At 46.7% G+C, this 15573-nt stretch overlaps 1 protein-coding gene across 2 annotated transcripts in view; it reads right to left on the bottom strand.

Annotated features, from left to right (window-relative positions):
• Window positions 1-15573, bottom strand: part of Wdr24 (WD repeat domain 24) — a 52548-nt gene that overhangs the window by 20556 nt on the left and 16419 nt on the right. For both annotated transcript variants that reach the window (XM_055076011.1, XM_050187218.3), the window contains 2 exons: window positions 8600-8913; window positions 145-453 (listed from right to left, as the gene is read on the bottom strand). In XM_055076011.1, coding sequence (XP_054931986.1) covers window positions 145-453; window positions 8600-8913 — 623 coding nt within the window. The remainder of the gene's footprint in view (window positions 1-144; window positions 454-8599; window positions 8914-15573) is intronic.

Genomic DNA, 15573 nt, shown 5'->3' with positions numbered 1-15573 from the left:
ATGAACTTGCAGAACACCAGTGCCCTCTCTGTCCTGCCCTGTCCTTTCTTTTTTTTTTGTTCCCCTTCACTGCAAGTGCTTCTTTTTCCTACAAGTGCTGGAAATGTCACAAATGTCGAGTCTACGCAGAACAAAGGCACTCACCTGGTCTACGTAGTGCGTAAGCATGCTGAGAACGACCTCTCGGCAATTCCAGGCTGGAAGGCACAGCGGCCGAAACACGGTCAGCACTTTGCCCTGGTCTTCGGTATCCCCTCCGGTGCCACCACCGTACAGGAGTGTCTCGGGCCCCTCTTCTTCGTCCCCGCTTGTAGGTGAGCTCTGTGGGTGCCCCAGATCTGGTACGGGTGGCGAGTCCCGGATTGGATGACGCGGCTCAAACGCCTCGGTGGGCAGTGACCACTCCTGCTGCTGCTGTTGTTGCATGCTTTCCGTACCCCCGGCACTAGCAACCTGCCATGTGCAATGAAATAAAGAAAGAGTGGCATGGTATGGTTCGTTTGTTTGTTCATTTATTTATTTATTAGACACACTGTTGGCCTGTTGGGCTGAACAAGAGCATGGGAAACGATATACCAGAACACACAGTATAATGTACAGTAGAACCTAGTTGCTACAATCTGGTTACGTGTGATTTCCTGGCACAAACACTTGCAGTCGAGAAAACAAATGTGACCTGATACAGTTACGCCTCTTTTGTACAGCTCCCAGAAAAAACATGGTCTTTCGGCACCAATGTTCAGTACATTGGTAAACTGCAATTGCATGAAACGTTTTCTGACCGCTAGATCCCATATAAACAAGAAAAGGCACGAGGCGCGAGGCACGCATTACCAAGGACGGTAGTTACCTGCCGCAGCAGCTTCCCTCCAATACTCACCCGCCCGTCTCACTTGAAAACACCGGCGTGCACTCAGTTCCCTATTCAAGCGCCAGCAAATCACCTCCCGAGTTGTCGTACGTTGCATGGACAGCAACACCCACCAACGCTACTGCGATGAGCACCTTTCCCTATCTGCTTCACAGTGCGTGGGGCGCAGTGCCGTTGGAAGTGTACTGCATGCTTCTAATAGGCCATAACACAAATGTGCCATTGTTCCCTGCTGCAGCCAGAGCGAAGTAAGCATAATGTTTCACTCTGGCAGCACCGTAGGCATCGTGTTCCAGCGTCACCCACCAGCTTTATTTAGTTGTGATTGCCTGTCGCCACCTTAAAAGACTTCGCAATAGGAAAACGACGTTCATCTCGGGTTGCTTGAGCCGCAACAGCTCGACGCGTGCCTGCGTCTTGTGCCGCAACGATTCGTGCTGAGTGGGCATGTCAAAACTTCCTGCCAAAATGCCTTGCCCGGAGAAGCTGCCAACCCAAGCCAAATTCGAGAAGAGCAAAGGTAGCTTGCCAAGGCCGCAAAAACGACATTGCGCGTCTCGGGCCACTCGGGCACCCCCGGCTCAGCACATATCACTGTCTCGTGCTGCAACAATTTGCAGCAATGCTTTGCATTACATAGGCGTCAACTGCAGTTGCGTTTACCCAATTTTTTTAGTGAGTTCAGATCGTGCGTTTCTCCCAGTTAGTATGTTTTTTCACACACTTTTCTGCAACAGTATGAACAAGGTTCTACTGTATACAGTGCAACACAAAAATAGGATAGCAAGACCTATACAATACTTATGTAAAAAGCACTTCCAGTCGTTGCTGAAAAGAATCAGCAAATTTTGAGGACCCACTCTGTGGAGTAAAGCAGTTATGGACTGCATGAATAAATGAACCCCGTTAAGAGCGGACGGTTATGCTTCTCGCAAGTGCATTTCAGCTTATCTTTAGAGCCGGAGTTGTTTTCACTGAAGATACACAGTATATCGCAAATACTGTACTCGAAGTGCAGGCTGGTCTCGCAATCAAAAGATACTCAGATAATCAAATGAATAAGTATTTTGCTCAAATTTTCTGCATCCTTTGGGCTCTTCCTGAAACAGCACTGCATATTTGTTTCAAATACCCATACACTGCTTTGTCTGGCCAGCCCTCTTTTATCTCTCCTATAGGAGTCTAGCTTCTCCATATTCACTGATTTCCAGGAAATTCAGATATAGCCCCCCCCCCCACCATGCTTGTACTTTGTCTTGCATCACCATTATGGACAACTGTAGCTTTCCTTGCCGAATTCGTTTGACGGGTCGTGGCACAAGCATTAGATGTGCACAGGAGTTGCCACTAAAACAGAGGGGGGGAATGCCAACCTAGTAGAACATGCCCCCCAAAACCTCGAGGCACCTTTACTGCCTCATGTTAGTTCCACACTAGCTAGCTGCAAACTTACCGAACACCTTAAGGGGGGACATGGGGATCAAAGCTAACTTTTTTATTAACCAGCCGATTTTGATGAAATTTTGCACAGGTGTTAATAATATCACATAAACAAAACTGTGAAAATATGGCTGCAATATCTGACATTTTGCAAAATGCCTGCACACCTGTATATTGATGCTAGGAGTTCAAGCAAACATTGATAACACTCCTATATGTATCCTCCACACAGTGACATTCCTGTAATTTTTTTAGCCTAAAATAATTTTTTTATATTCTCATTCTTTGGTAGCTACTTCAGTTGCATGAAAATCTCGACTATGAAAACAAAAGATAAATTATTGAAGCAACTATTTTGAAAACAAAACATGTCACTGTGTGCAGTGGTGCACAATGAGTGTAACAAAACAAACGGTGTAAAAATATTCATAACGGTGGCTGAGATATTGGCTTTGCAAGTTGACCTTGGTGGTAGAAAAAAGTTTTGAGAAAAAGGTGTTCGAAGTTTTGGGCCATGTTTATTCGAGTAAAAACCACCGGCCTTGTAGGTGCAGGTGTCAGGTTGATCTCTTGGCTTCTTGGATCTTTTATGCTTGCTTTCATGTGCTTTTCGTGCCCTCTTCTTGCTCAAGGCATCTTTCTCAGCCGCTCGACTCGCTTGAGTCCGTTGCCACCGAGCATGCTCCTCCTGCCGTAAACCCTATCTTCCATTCGGTTGCCGGCACAGAACGAAGTGACGCGCGGACAGTGGCGGCGGTCATATTCAACAACTCCGACAAGATGAATTGTGACTCAAGATGCGACTGTATGGTGTGACCGTTGCTGATGCACGGTTCGTCTTCACTGCCGGCAGACGCACATGCTTGGACTGCACTTTCGTCGTTCATCTCGGTGACGGCGGTGGCACAATCGGGGTATGTCACGGAGTATTTACGGGACGTCGCAGGCCCGGAAGCATCGGAAAAGGCCGTTATTAGTTCGGTATCATCACCACTGGAGCTCAAGGCTGCAACAGCCTGCGAACTACCCGGCAATGCGTCGACAGTCTCTCTTGCACGCTAGCGCGCGGACACATCTCTGCTAGGACTACTTATCCTTCGGATGTTCGGCGGCTTGCGCTTGCGGCTGCCGAAGCGGTGCTTGGTTGCGTATTTCATCGTCCACGTCCACCCAGTCATGCTCGAAACCACAAAATGAAATAGAACACTCAAATCCGAATAAAGCAATGAAGCGGCGGCGTACCTCGAATATCCAACACGTAAAGAAAGGGGCAGCAGCCAGCGCGCGAAGAAACGAAGAAGCAGACGCCGCAGCAGCTCGCTTCCATACCCTGCCAATGGGGCAGCTCATAGAACGCACGTGACGGAGCAAGCCAATCGGCGGCCGTAACAAGCAGCTCCGCGACCTTCAGACTTTTTATGTTTTTCTGCTTGCTCTTCTCTCTATCAGGAAATGAAAGAGGGGTGTCAAAAGGCGAAGAGGCGCGCTTTTCAACGGTACCAGCATGGCCGCGCCGTGTACTGCCGTTCCGGAGCTAGGGGCGCTCGAAAACCGCGACTTTTCCACCGATTTTCACGAAATTTTCGCTGTATTGCCTGATGTTTATATTTATTTATGGTACTTTGCAGTAGTTTTCAGCGGAAATACTTGGAAAACTTATAGAAAAGGGGTCAAAGATTCGAAATCTGCAACTTTCTAAAAAGTGATTTTTGGGTCGTTTTTCCATAGTTGATCCCCGCGTCCCCCCTTAAATAGAGCCACTACAAAATAGTTCATCGGAAGATAACAAATAGGCAACCTGCTTCCAAATAGGCAACCTGCACTTCCCTCAATATGCGGTTCCATTGAGTGGAAACGGGCTGTGTAACGTCCAGTTCAGCAGCGAAACAACACAACCTTCATAGTTGGCAACTAACATAATTACTTGGTTCTAATACCCCTGTCAAGCGGGCAAGTTAAGTGCACTTACGGGAAGTGCACTTCGGGACCTTGAGTCACACTTTAGGCAACGCGCTTCTTAACGGGAAAACAGAGTGCACTCGCAGTAAAAAAAAAAATGGCGACAGACTAAGAGCGCGTTTTTAAAGATGTAAATTAACAAGAGAAAGCTGCTAAAAAGCGGTTGTTTTAAGTAGAATTATATATAACGACAAACTTCATCTATTTGTCTCAACAAAAAGCGAAGATGTCTTTATTATAAGTGTGTTGCAAGTCAATGCTGGCCAAGACGAATGCCTAGCCAATCCAAAACAACATGGCGGCGTGTGGCGAGGCGGCAGTTGATCCTGCTCATGATCCTGCTAGAACAGAATATGAGCGAGTATATATGAGCAAAGACGGCGAGTTCGATATTTAGCTACAGTGCAAAATGCCACGCACATGGCTCAAAGCACGACCGGCGTGGTCAGCACGCTTTCCCACCAAAATAAACACGAACTGAATGAACATGGCGGCGCCGCAGTGCCGCACCATTCTGGCGCCGTTAGTTGCGTACATGATAAATTCGTTTCTTTACTGTGCTGTTTCGCTTCTCGCTAAACACAAATTATATTGTTAAAAGCTGCTCAATAACTGAAATGAACTTTTGTGTCCTTTTTCTATGCATTACATTTTGTGTCGTTGAAAGCGTTGGTGGCGAGGCTAGGCACTCCTTCAAACCGTTGGCAGCGAGGCTACGCACTCGGCCAGCAAAGTGCGTTCCGTGAACGTACTCCGACTTGAGTGCACTCATCTGAGAGTACACTCCGCTGCGACGTTAAGATTTGGGAAAGGGCACTTAAAAACCGAGTGCACTCGCCGTAAGTGCACTTAACTTGCCCGCTTGACAGGGGTATTACATGCACATTTTTTCTTATAAGAACATGCTAAACAGTGACTTGCATATTAAATTCGAGTACGAAACCTAAACTACAATAGTGACAAGCAACGCCATGGGCATCAATAATTTGTTATCTAATCCAATCCACATGTCACTGCCAAGCTGGGGTAGTCCGTAAGGCATTTAAGAAATGCGGTTATCTCAAATGCCATAAACGGATGACATGCTCCGGACCATCAACAGTGATGAGAAAGCCACCAACAGTGACTATGAGTGATGCCCAGTCCACCGTAGCTCATATGCAACAAATGAAAATTTTCCAAGTGAGAACACAAATTTGTATTACTCTCTCTCTCCTACTGAGAAAAACTAGTGAGTGGACAATCAAGGGCACTACATCTTGATTTTTTGAATTAGGAAAACCAGGGTGCGTGAAACAAGAGAGAACATCACGCTTCTCATTTATTTATTTATTTTTATTTATTCAGTACACCTACCATATAGTGCGGAATATAGGTCGAGGTTTTTTCCAAAAAATATTACTAAAAGTTCACCCCTCGACTTATATACTGGCCCTTGGCACAACATGAATAGTCGTCTGGCAACATCTAGGAGCGCAGACCTTTCGGCATCCGCATCGTTATCGGCCCCCTGGTGACCGACGCGGCCCAACTCGCGGGCGCCGTGCGGTTTTTTATTCTATGGCGCGGTGCACCCGGAGCTCGAAGACGGTGGTGGATTTTGTCCGCGAGCATCGTGCCAGATCTTTGCCAGTGACAGCAGAACTCATCCGCATCAAAGCTATTGAGATCGCCCGAGAATCCGGACGGCCCAAGGAACAATTGACGGGCTTCATTTATTGGGTGCGTCGCTTCATGCGACGCAAGGGATTCGCACTTCGACGCACATCAATCTGCCAGAAGCTGCCAGAGGCATACGAGGACAAGCTGGTCGAATTCCAGCGCTATGTTATCCGTCTCCGGCAGCAGCATGGCTACATGTTGGGACAGATCGGCAACGCTGATGAAACGCCGGTGTGGTTCAACATGCCGTCGCCCACCACAGTGTGCGAACGCGGCACAAAAGAAGTCAAGCTTCTTTCTATGGGGAACGAGCATTCGCGCTTCACGGTGATGCTCGCGTGTACTGCAAACGGCAGAAAGCTGCCCCCATACATAATATTCAAGAGGAAGACGCTGCTGAAAGAGGCTTTCCCGTGGGATGTCGTTCGCGTGAATGAAAAGGGCTATATGGATGAGGCCATTATGCTCAATTGGATTAAGACCGCCTGGAATCGGCGACCCGGCACACTCCTGCGGTGTCCAAGCATGCTCATCTGGGATGCCTTTCACGGGCACTTGACCGCAGGTGTGAAGCAGGCACTCCGCGACGGGAGGACGGAACTCGCCGTCATTCCGGGAGGCATGACATCAACACTTCAGCCACTGGACGTCGTGCTCAACAAGCCCTGTAAAGACCGCGTCCGTGAACAATATAATCAGTGGATGGCCGGCGACAACCCGACGACCCCAACCGGCCGGCTGCGCAGGCCGCCTCTCGCCACTGTGGCCACATGGGTGTCGCAGGCTTGGCGCTCGCTGCCCGACGATATGGTGGTGAGGGCATTCAAGAAGTGTTGCATTAGCAACTCCTTGGACGGCACCGAGGATGACATGTTGTGGGATGCAGCCAGTGAAAAGCAGTCGTCTTCGGACGAGAGTTCAGACAGCTCAAACGAATGAGCAGGTGACGAGTCTGGCGGCACTACTAAATAAAACGAAGTTTTGTGCCTTATAATTTTTATGTTGACTTCTTTGCTTCAATGTAAGGAGGTCAACCTATATTCTGCCTCGACCTATATTCTGCATTATACGGTATAGCGCCTGTACGGCATTATCGTAGGAGGGGTTAAAATACAGGAGGTCACAATTTTAAAATGTTCATCAATATCAAAAGAATACATCAGTAATTGCAACATTGGTTAAGCACTGAAATTTGCAATAGTGGAAGACAAACTAACAAAGAGTATAATACCTTCTAGAGCAACAAAAAAGAACATTAGAAGAATATGGTTCTCAATAGCATTTTCAATACTAGATGATACCATCACTTCATTAGGGAGCTCATTGCAATCGTTAATCATGTTAGGAAAAAATGAATATTTAAACACATTGGTACGGCGCTGATAAGCTCCGATTTTGTTAGCATCGTCTCGCCTAGATAAAACATTATGCGGCTCCTTAATGAACAGTGTTTTGTCAATACCAGTTTTACTTTTGTATTTGTTGTAAATGAATTTCAATCTTATGATTTTCCTGCGTGAAGAGAAAGTTTTCCAATCCAACCCTTCCCGTATTTTGGATCCTCTGACAGTAAAATTATAATTTCCTGTTACGAAGCATGCTGCTTGTTTCTGGACACGTTCACACATTCTATTTTGTCTACGAGGTTTTTAGTGTACAGATACCAGGTTACGCATGCATATTCTAGAATAGGCCTAAGACTAGTGAAATACGAGGTTGCTTTCAGTGATGACGGAGAATGCTTAAAATTTCGTTGCAAAAGGCGAAGAAGACTGTCAGACTTTGCAGTATTTGAGTTAACATGATTACACCAGACAAGCGTTTCAGAAAACGTAGCTCTGGGGTATTTAACATGCTCAGTGGTACTGAGTGCAATACTACCGTATTTTCGCGATTCTAAGCACCCCCCTCTATTTTTGCGAAAAAATTGGGAAAGAAAGTTTGCATGCGAATCTAAGCACCCCCCTATTTATTAGGAAGAGCGCGTAGCCAAGACCGCCAAGCTCGCTTGCTCGCTCTATCATCGAGCCGGAGCCGTCGGAGTCTCAAGGTGGAACGGCGTCCGCGGCACGATCTTGCCGCACAGCCGGACTGCAGAACCACGCGGACTCGTGAGTGGCAGTGATAGTGACTAAACATCCAACACAACCGGTGGGCTCACTGTCTGCACCGATTTTTCTTTTGGACGTTTGCAAAATAAAATGTTATTTCTCGCACCCGTCTCGTCGTGATGTCGCAGCGAAAAGGGGGAGGGGGGGGTCATTCTAGATTTTTCGAATCTAAGCACCCCCCTCACTTTGGGCATCGCGATCATGAAAAAAAGGGGGTGCTTGGAATCGAGTAAATACGGTATTTACATCATCAGAACTGGGCACATGGTAACATTTACCGGTATTCTGAGTCATCTGCCACTGGTTGCACCAGACAGACACTTTTTCAAGGTCGTTCTGCAAGACATACACATCGGCATGGCATTTCACTGGACAATACATGACACCATCGTCAGAATAGTCTAATGGTTAAGGCCTGTGGCACCTACTGGCACCTACTTGCTTTTACTTCTTTTTCAATTTCACCTACTTTATTCACTGGCACCTACATTCTGGCTGCGGAAATAGGTTGTTCATTAAAATTGAGTAAATATGATAACTAAAGACTGGTACTGACCTGAAGGTTGTAGGAGAATGCCTGCGCAGCAACCTCACTGTCATCTCCGAAGAGAAAGTCGCCCGGAGTGTTGGCCATGCCGCTGGCAATGTAAGCCAGTGTTTGGTCGTCCTCAATGCCGCTGGAGGCAGAGTCCTCACCCGTGGTCTGCTGCCCTCCGGTGTCGAGCCCTGCCTGGGATCCCCTGTCCAGGACACCCTGTCCACTCAGGTGTCGGCTGCCCACGGCAGGCTTCTTACCCCCGCTGTGGTTGCGGTTGCGGGTGTTGCCGCTGTTGTGCCGGCTCGTGTGGAAGTTGCTGCCTTCCTGTGAACCTGCACGCGGAGTCAATTTGTACCTTATGCCTCGAGAATGGATTTCTCAAGGTCTATTTTCAGTCAGAATAAAATGTCAGTTGCTGGCACCTGCCTTCTATCGTAAAACTCTTGTTTATAGAGCTGTACCTTGATATAATGGATAAAATTAATTATTGAATAGTTCATGCCAGTTACAACTTATCCGTACACAGCATACTTTGAGGCTTAACAGATGACTCTTTTCATTTGGTTTGGTCTGCCTACATTATTAATACAACAAATTCTGCTTTTAACAGACCTGGCCATAACAGACTATCAGGTGCAATGGACAAATTTTTTGGCAAATTTTGTCAAGATGGCTGGCGTAAATACAGTGCACTTTTGGTCTGGCGAGGCATGCGTGTGGCAGTGCACTAGACACAACCAATTTGGGCAATTGCGGAATGTGTGAAAATGCACTTTTTTTTTAAAGGTCCCCTCACCAGGTCTGGTCATGTTGAGCTGACAAGCACCGTGCAAGCAATGCGCGCTAACTATCATGTCTGCTAAGTATTACATCGCTACACACTGCGGAAAGAGCTGAAATTTCAAACCGAACACTGTTTGCCCTTTTCCTCACGGGCATCATGCTCCCAGCTGGAGAGTCGGTGTATATTGCACAAGTGCGCCTATGCACATCGCACTGCTATGATCTCGCTCATAGTGACACGTGACTTCTAGAATGATTCAAGGCAACATCTGTTATTTGTGTCATCTGTTGCTGCAATAGACGAATTAAAGTTTAGAGAAACAATAAAACACATAAACCAAATGTCTGCGTATTCTAGTTTTACTTTGCACCATAGCAAAAGAGATGTAATTCCGTTTTGTCTGCTTGCTCTCACATCGTTCAGTCGTGAGCGCAGATAATGAAACTATGCGATTTTCAACCGAGTTCCAGCACACGATCACGCTCTGTGATCCGTTTGTGTCTGCCTCAGTATTCGTGTAGCACTGACTTATAGTACTGCTAGTCAGGTGTCCTCGTGCACAGTGTGCAAAATCGTGCACAGCGTGAAACAAGACAAACGCAAAAGCTTGTGCATGATGCTGTCAGCGGAAGTGCACCACGCAGCCGGAAAAACAAGGGAAAAGAAATGAAGGTGGGGCCGCAAGGAAGGAATTTCGCTTACGGAGGCTAGACGAGGCAAGTGGAATGAGTGTCCTTGTTGCCGGTGGTGCTCGCCTACTGAAATCATGGGTTCGCGGCATTGAAATATTTCTGTCAGCTATTAATGAAGCAATTTGAAAAATTCTTGTGGCAGAATGCTCCCTAGAGGGCACATAACCACTATAACCGAAATTTGCTATGTGGCCTGGTGAGGAGCACTTTAAGGAACGAATGTCGGGCACTGTCACTTATTAGCTTGCTCGCTCGTGGTGGGGAGGAAGAGGTGAGGTTGTCACTTGCTCGCTCATTCATGGCATTGGATAGGCTGGCTGCTCCGACATTGGCCAGCTCATCACTCTCCACGGCTTCCACGAAGAAACTCCGGAAAAATGAGAGAAGGTGCCGAGAGAAAAGTCACATGCTCTTGGGCAACCAAGTTGCGGGGATGAGTGTCAATGTGAGGGGGACTTGTCTTTTTGTTCGGGCTACTCTTTAGGTGGAAATCATTGTCAATGGTTTCTGGCAAATGTTTTTCTCATCGTAACAATTCACACAGAAAAGACCATGGGCTGCTATTTGCAGCGTTCAGAGGGTGAAGCAAGTGATGTGGTCGAGCCATCTCGCATGTAGTGCAGTGGTAGCCAGACGCAGGCTCCGTGTTGAACTTGCCTCATACCGCGGCTCTCATCCACACTACAGGTTTAACAGTAGTCGTCGCTTGACGTGAAAGGTAAAATTAAGACAGTTTATTTTACAACCACTGTTTCGTATGAAAAACAGTAGTCGATGTTTGCATCACCTGCAGCAGTGAAGCGGGCGGCCGGCATGGCGGGGAGCTCTGTTGTGCAAAGGTATACATAAGGGATGTGTGAATCAAGAATAGTAGGAGATTTTGAACAGGATACTGAATTGAACCAAGAAAGGAAAGCCAAATATTGAATAGAATATTCAACATTAGACAATTTTGCAAAAACGTTTACACTTACAAATATTGGGCAAGAAAATATGGTGCTGTACATGCTCAAGAGTCTCCTAGCACTGCACAACAAGAATGTTGCAAGCTATCAGTTACCATATTTACACGATTGTAAGTTGACTTATTTTTTTAATTTGAAACTACCAAGTGGGGCTCGACTTACAGTCGAAACCAAAACGTGCCACATGGCAATAAAAGCGAGCGAAACGAGATATCAGGGGCGCAACAATGTGGTTATAATTTTATGTTTGCTATACGACTGTACCCGTAGCATTCGATTATTCAGTGTGTTTGTTCGTAAGGGTTTCCAAAATTTTAAAAAGCTTTACAGTGCACACGGCATTTGTGGGGGTGTCGATAGTTGATGGAAGAGCCGCTGTTCCAATTGCGGCTACACTGACCCTTGGAACGGCAATGCTTCTGTGGAGTATCAATAGTTCATGGAACAGCTGATGCTGCTCATATGTTTCTATAGCTCTGTTTGATATGTTTTACTCGACGTGTCTCACTCAACTCGACTGCCAGCCACACATTACTGTCGTGCTTTGTCAATCGTCACGAGTGCTCCAGGTCCACTAAACATTCAGCGCTCGTTCACGGCAGCGTTCAAGAGGGCTGCCATTCTTTACGTCAAAGAAACAAACAACTGCGCAGTGGGCCGCAAGTCCAACGTTTCTAAAAAGGTGGTGTGGGAGTGGCGACTGCAGTCAGGCAAGATTTTCAGCTGTGATGGCAAGCGAAGAGGTTTCAGCAGGCCAAAGTCGGGACGCTTTCCAGAGCTGGAAGCCAAGCTTACGGCATACGTCGCTGAAATATGTGATCGGTCCCTTCCAGTGACATGCGACATGGTCATGAAACAAGCTCGGGTCTTCGCTTCAGAAGCAGGGATACCCAGAACGAACTTGAAAGCCAGCAGAGCTTGGGTATCGCAGTTTAGGAAACGGGCTGGTTTCTCTCTGCGTCGGCATACTAGTGTGTGCCAGAAGCTGCCTGCCACATACAAAGAGAAAGTCCTCGGCTTCCATAGGCACTTTCTCAAGCTGTGCTACTCGCAGCAATACTTGCTCGGCAAGATCAGCAATGCTGATCAGATTCCTGTCTATTTCAACATGACAAGCAACACGCCAGTGAGCGTGAAGGGAGCTAGAGAAGTGAAACTCCTCATAGCTGGCAATGAAAACCTTTGGTTTACTGTCACACTCTGATGCTTAACCGATACCACCAAACTCCACCCGTACATTGTTTTCAAGAGAAAGACACTGTCATCGGAAGCATTACCCAAAAGCGTAGCTGTGAGAGTCAGGGAGAAGGGCTACATGACAGACGACCGGGTGGTCAAATGGTACTGCCTGGCGAGGCTCTTAAAGGGAAGCTGAAGCGATTTTCAATTTCCATGAATTGCTGGGGTTGGGATGGATGGATGGATGGATGCAAAACTTTAATAAGGTCCTGAGGTACGCGACTCAGAAGAACAGACCTATTCATTTACGGTTCTGAAATTTTTTTCTTTGTTTTGTTAATATAAGGGGCAGAAATAGCTTTCTAAATCCCCCCCGCGGACACGCCCCCGTCGCTTCGCGGAGCGCCGGGTGAGGTGGTTGCCAGAGGAGAGAACCGGCGAGAGTGACGTCACTCGCGGGGACCGTACTGCTGGACCGGCGTGCTGGCATGTGCTGGCATGTTTCTTCCCGTCCAGCACTTTACTAAACGACGTTACGAGAGATATGCCGCCGCTGATGTTTGTTTTCTTTTGCGATTTTCGTGAACTGTGCTTCCTTTCTGTGCTGCGTGAGTGCCTACAGCCAAGGGCGCCTAACCTGCCCTCGTGCCCTCGTTCTGTGAACATTCGGCTGTGTGAACACAGGCGGCCGAGACAATGTGGTGTTTCACATGTTTCCGAAGGACAAGAAACTTGCAACGCAGTGGGTCCGTGCGGTGAGGAGAGATAATTTCGTGCCGACGAAATCAACTGTGCTGTGCTCGGAGCATTTCCGTGACAGTGGTTATCATCGGAGCTTGACAACGATGCGGGCAATCGGTATTCCAATTAAATCGGCGCGACTGAATCACGGCGTTGTTCCATCTATATTCTCCCACAAGACAAACACCTTGCCACCTCCAAGAGCGGCCTTCACCAAGAGGAGAAAGGGTGAGGTAAGGGTTTTAATGTGCACACGGGCAATGTTTTAAACAGATGATCACCTGAGTGTCGAACAAACGGCCTTACAGCGGCCTTTGACAAAGCGAGGTGGAGACACAGCTGGGAATATGCACATGCGTACAAACAGCTTGCCGTTTTCATCCTGTTTTTCCCCTCCGCTGTGGCACGGAACACTGTACTACGGCTGTTTGTTCGGTGCTGTTTTGATACGGTGAAATAACTGACCGGGGGTACGCTTGTGCATTACGTGATATTTGCTATTCAATGTCCTACCACGCGGTGCCCGCAGGTTTAGCTGTTCAGCATTCGTGTTCAAATCGCACGACATGAGGCGTTACGGTAATATTTTCATGCTCGTGATACAGTAGTTGAACTCGGCGTGTAAAAACTTCGTTCCGTAGATTTCGCACTCACAGCTTGCTACCAGCAGCGAAATGCCGCAAAAACGAGCGTCGGCACAGCCGCGCCCGTGGCAAGGCGAACGGGCTCACATAATGAAGTAACGTTGTGAGGTATTGAACTTGTCAGCGTTCGACGTCGTCTAGCCCAATACAGGCATCGCTGCTGCACAAAAAATGTTTTCTTCCCTTTGTACCTAGAGAACTAGCTATGTATCAGGCATGACAAAATTATTATTTGAAAGTAATGATATTACATTACTCATTACTTTCTTATTACAATCATCAATTTGAATTACATTACCGATTACCGCTTTCAAAAATGGTATTACTTTACGATTGCTTCCAAAAAGTTTTCATGCATACAAGAAGCAAAAAGCAAAGTTTAAAGGGATGCCAACCTTTCTTTAAGGTAACATACACTTGCCAACATTTCATGCCCCCCCCCCCATGTTCCTCCACGACACCTCACGACACTACCAACATTCTGGCACCGTACACAACTTACTGGTGTATATTTAACGCAATTAATAAATTACTTCAGCCATGAAATTACAGATACCAAATAATTCACATTGCTAAATCACTAGACAACTAATACATCACATAAATTACTGAAAAAGTATTTCAATTACTGGAAGTAATCCAACTGTTGTCATGTTTGCTGATATGCATGATATGCTGAAATTCATGACATCTATGCCTTGCACTCTTTCAGGTTCTAGCAGAGCACCTAGAGAACCGAGCCCCTGATGAACCTGTTCTACTACCATCACCAATCGAAGAGTTTGAAGCAGCCAGTGTGACACAGGCAGATAATGATTAAGAGCTTGAAGTAGCCAAACGCGGCACTTATGTTCGCGATCGTGTATCAACACGCAAAAAACCACGGAACTTTAAACAAGCAGCAGCAAGGTGCTTGACATCGCGTAATTGCACCCGTGTTTACAATCTAATGAGAAGTTAGTGCTTCGGCATTCTTCCAGCAGCAAGTTCCCAGTGACACTTTAGCGCATTTTTTCTCCCGTCATTGGAACGTGCAGCTACATGAAAAAAAAAAAACATACGTACCAGCTAAGATTTCCAACGCGCGAGAAGGTGCACACATCCCTCTCGCTGTTGGCACACTCAACATCGTCGTTGCCGCCATCGTTTTCCATATCGGCTGTCGGTTCGAACATGTACGGCGAAAACACAAGCTGTCCGAGACAGCGAGAACGTTCCATAATGCTTACAACTCAGCCAAAGAATAAAGAACAACTTTGACTCAGCTATGAAGCCAGAACAGAACAGCGTGCTACGCTCTGAAACGGCGGTGCCGACCGGCGACTGCCGCGAACGACGTCACAGCGGCCCCGACCAATCGCGGGCAACAGCGGCGTTAGCGCGATGCCCTGAGGCGCTGGTGCGCGTTTTCTTGGAAAAAACAGCCGCTTGCGTTTGTTTCCGCCCTTTTTGAACCAGATATTCGTGTTCAGGGGACTCAAAACTAGAATGCCGCAGAGAACTCATTTTTTTTCGAAAAGTGTTTCAGCTTCCCTTTAAGGGGGGAGGTGGGTCCTAAAAATTTTTTTCTTATTTTTGGGTGAATCTTTAATAAACTCCACTGTCTGGGGCAATTTTTCGTGCTGATTTCAGATCTGTAATTAGATTTCTGATAGCTGTAGCAGTTCAAAAAATATTGAGGTCTGAAGTCAAATTAATTTCAAGCTCGTTACGGGGCTTTTTGATGATTCCGTCTTGCTAAACCAAGAACTAAATGCATGACACCATTGCTAAAGACCTACTGTAGGGGGTGATGCTATTTTTATTCATTTGGAAGCATTTTGGGGACAAGAAAACAATCTTGCATTTATTATGAAAATTTTTTTCTAATTAGCAGCGATTACTATACCTGAATGTAATTTTCATGACGGCGCAAAAGTAATAAAAATAGCATCACCCCCTAGATCATTTCAATACGAATAAAATGATACCACCCTTGTCATTTTTG

The sequence above is a fragment of the Dermacentor andersoni genome, chromosome 2 (genome assembly GCF_023375885.2).
Source record: "Dermacentor andersoni chromosome 2, qqDerAnde1_hic_scaffold, whole genome shotgun sequence".
Taxonomy (NCBI): Eukaryota; Metazoa; Arthropoda; class Arachnida; order Ixodida; family Ixodidae; genus Dermacentor; species Dermacentor andersoni.
Note: the sequence above shows the minus strand (reverse complement) of the source record. Positions and strands in the feature narration are given on the sequence as shown.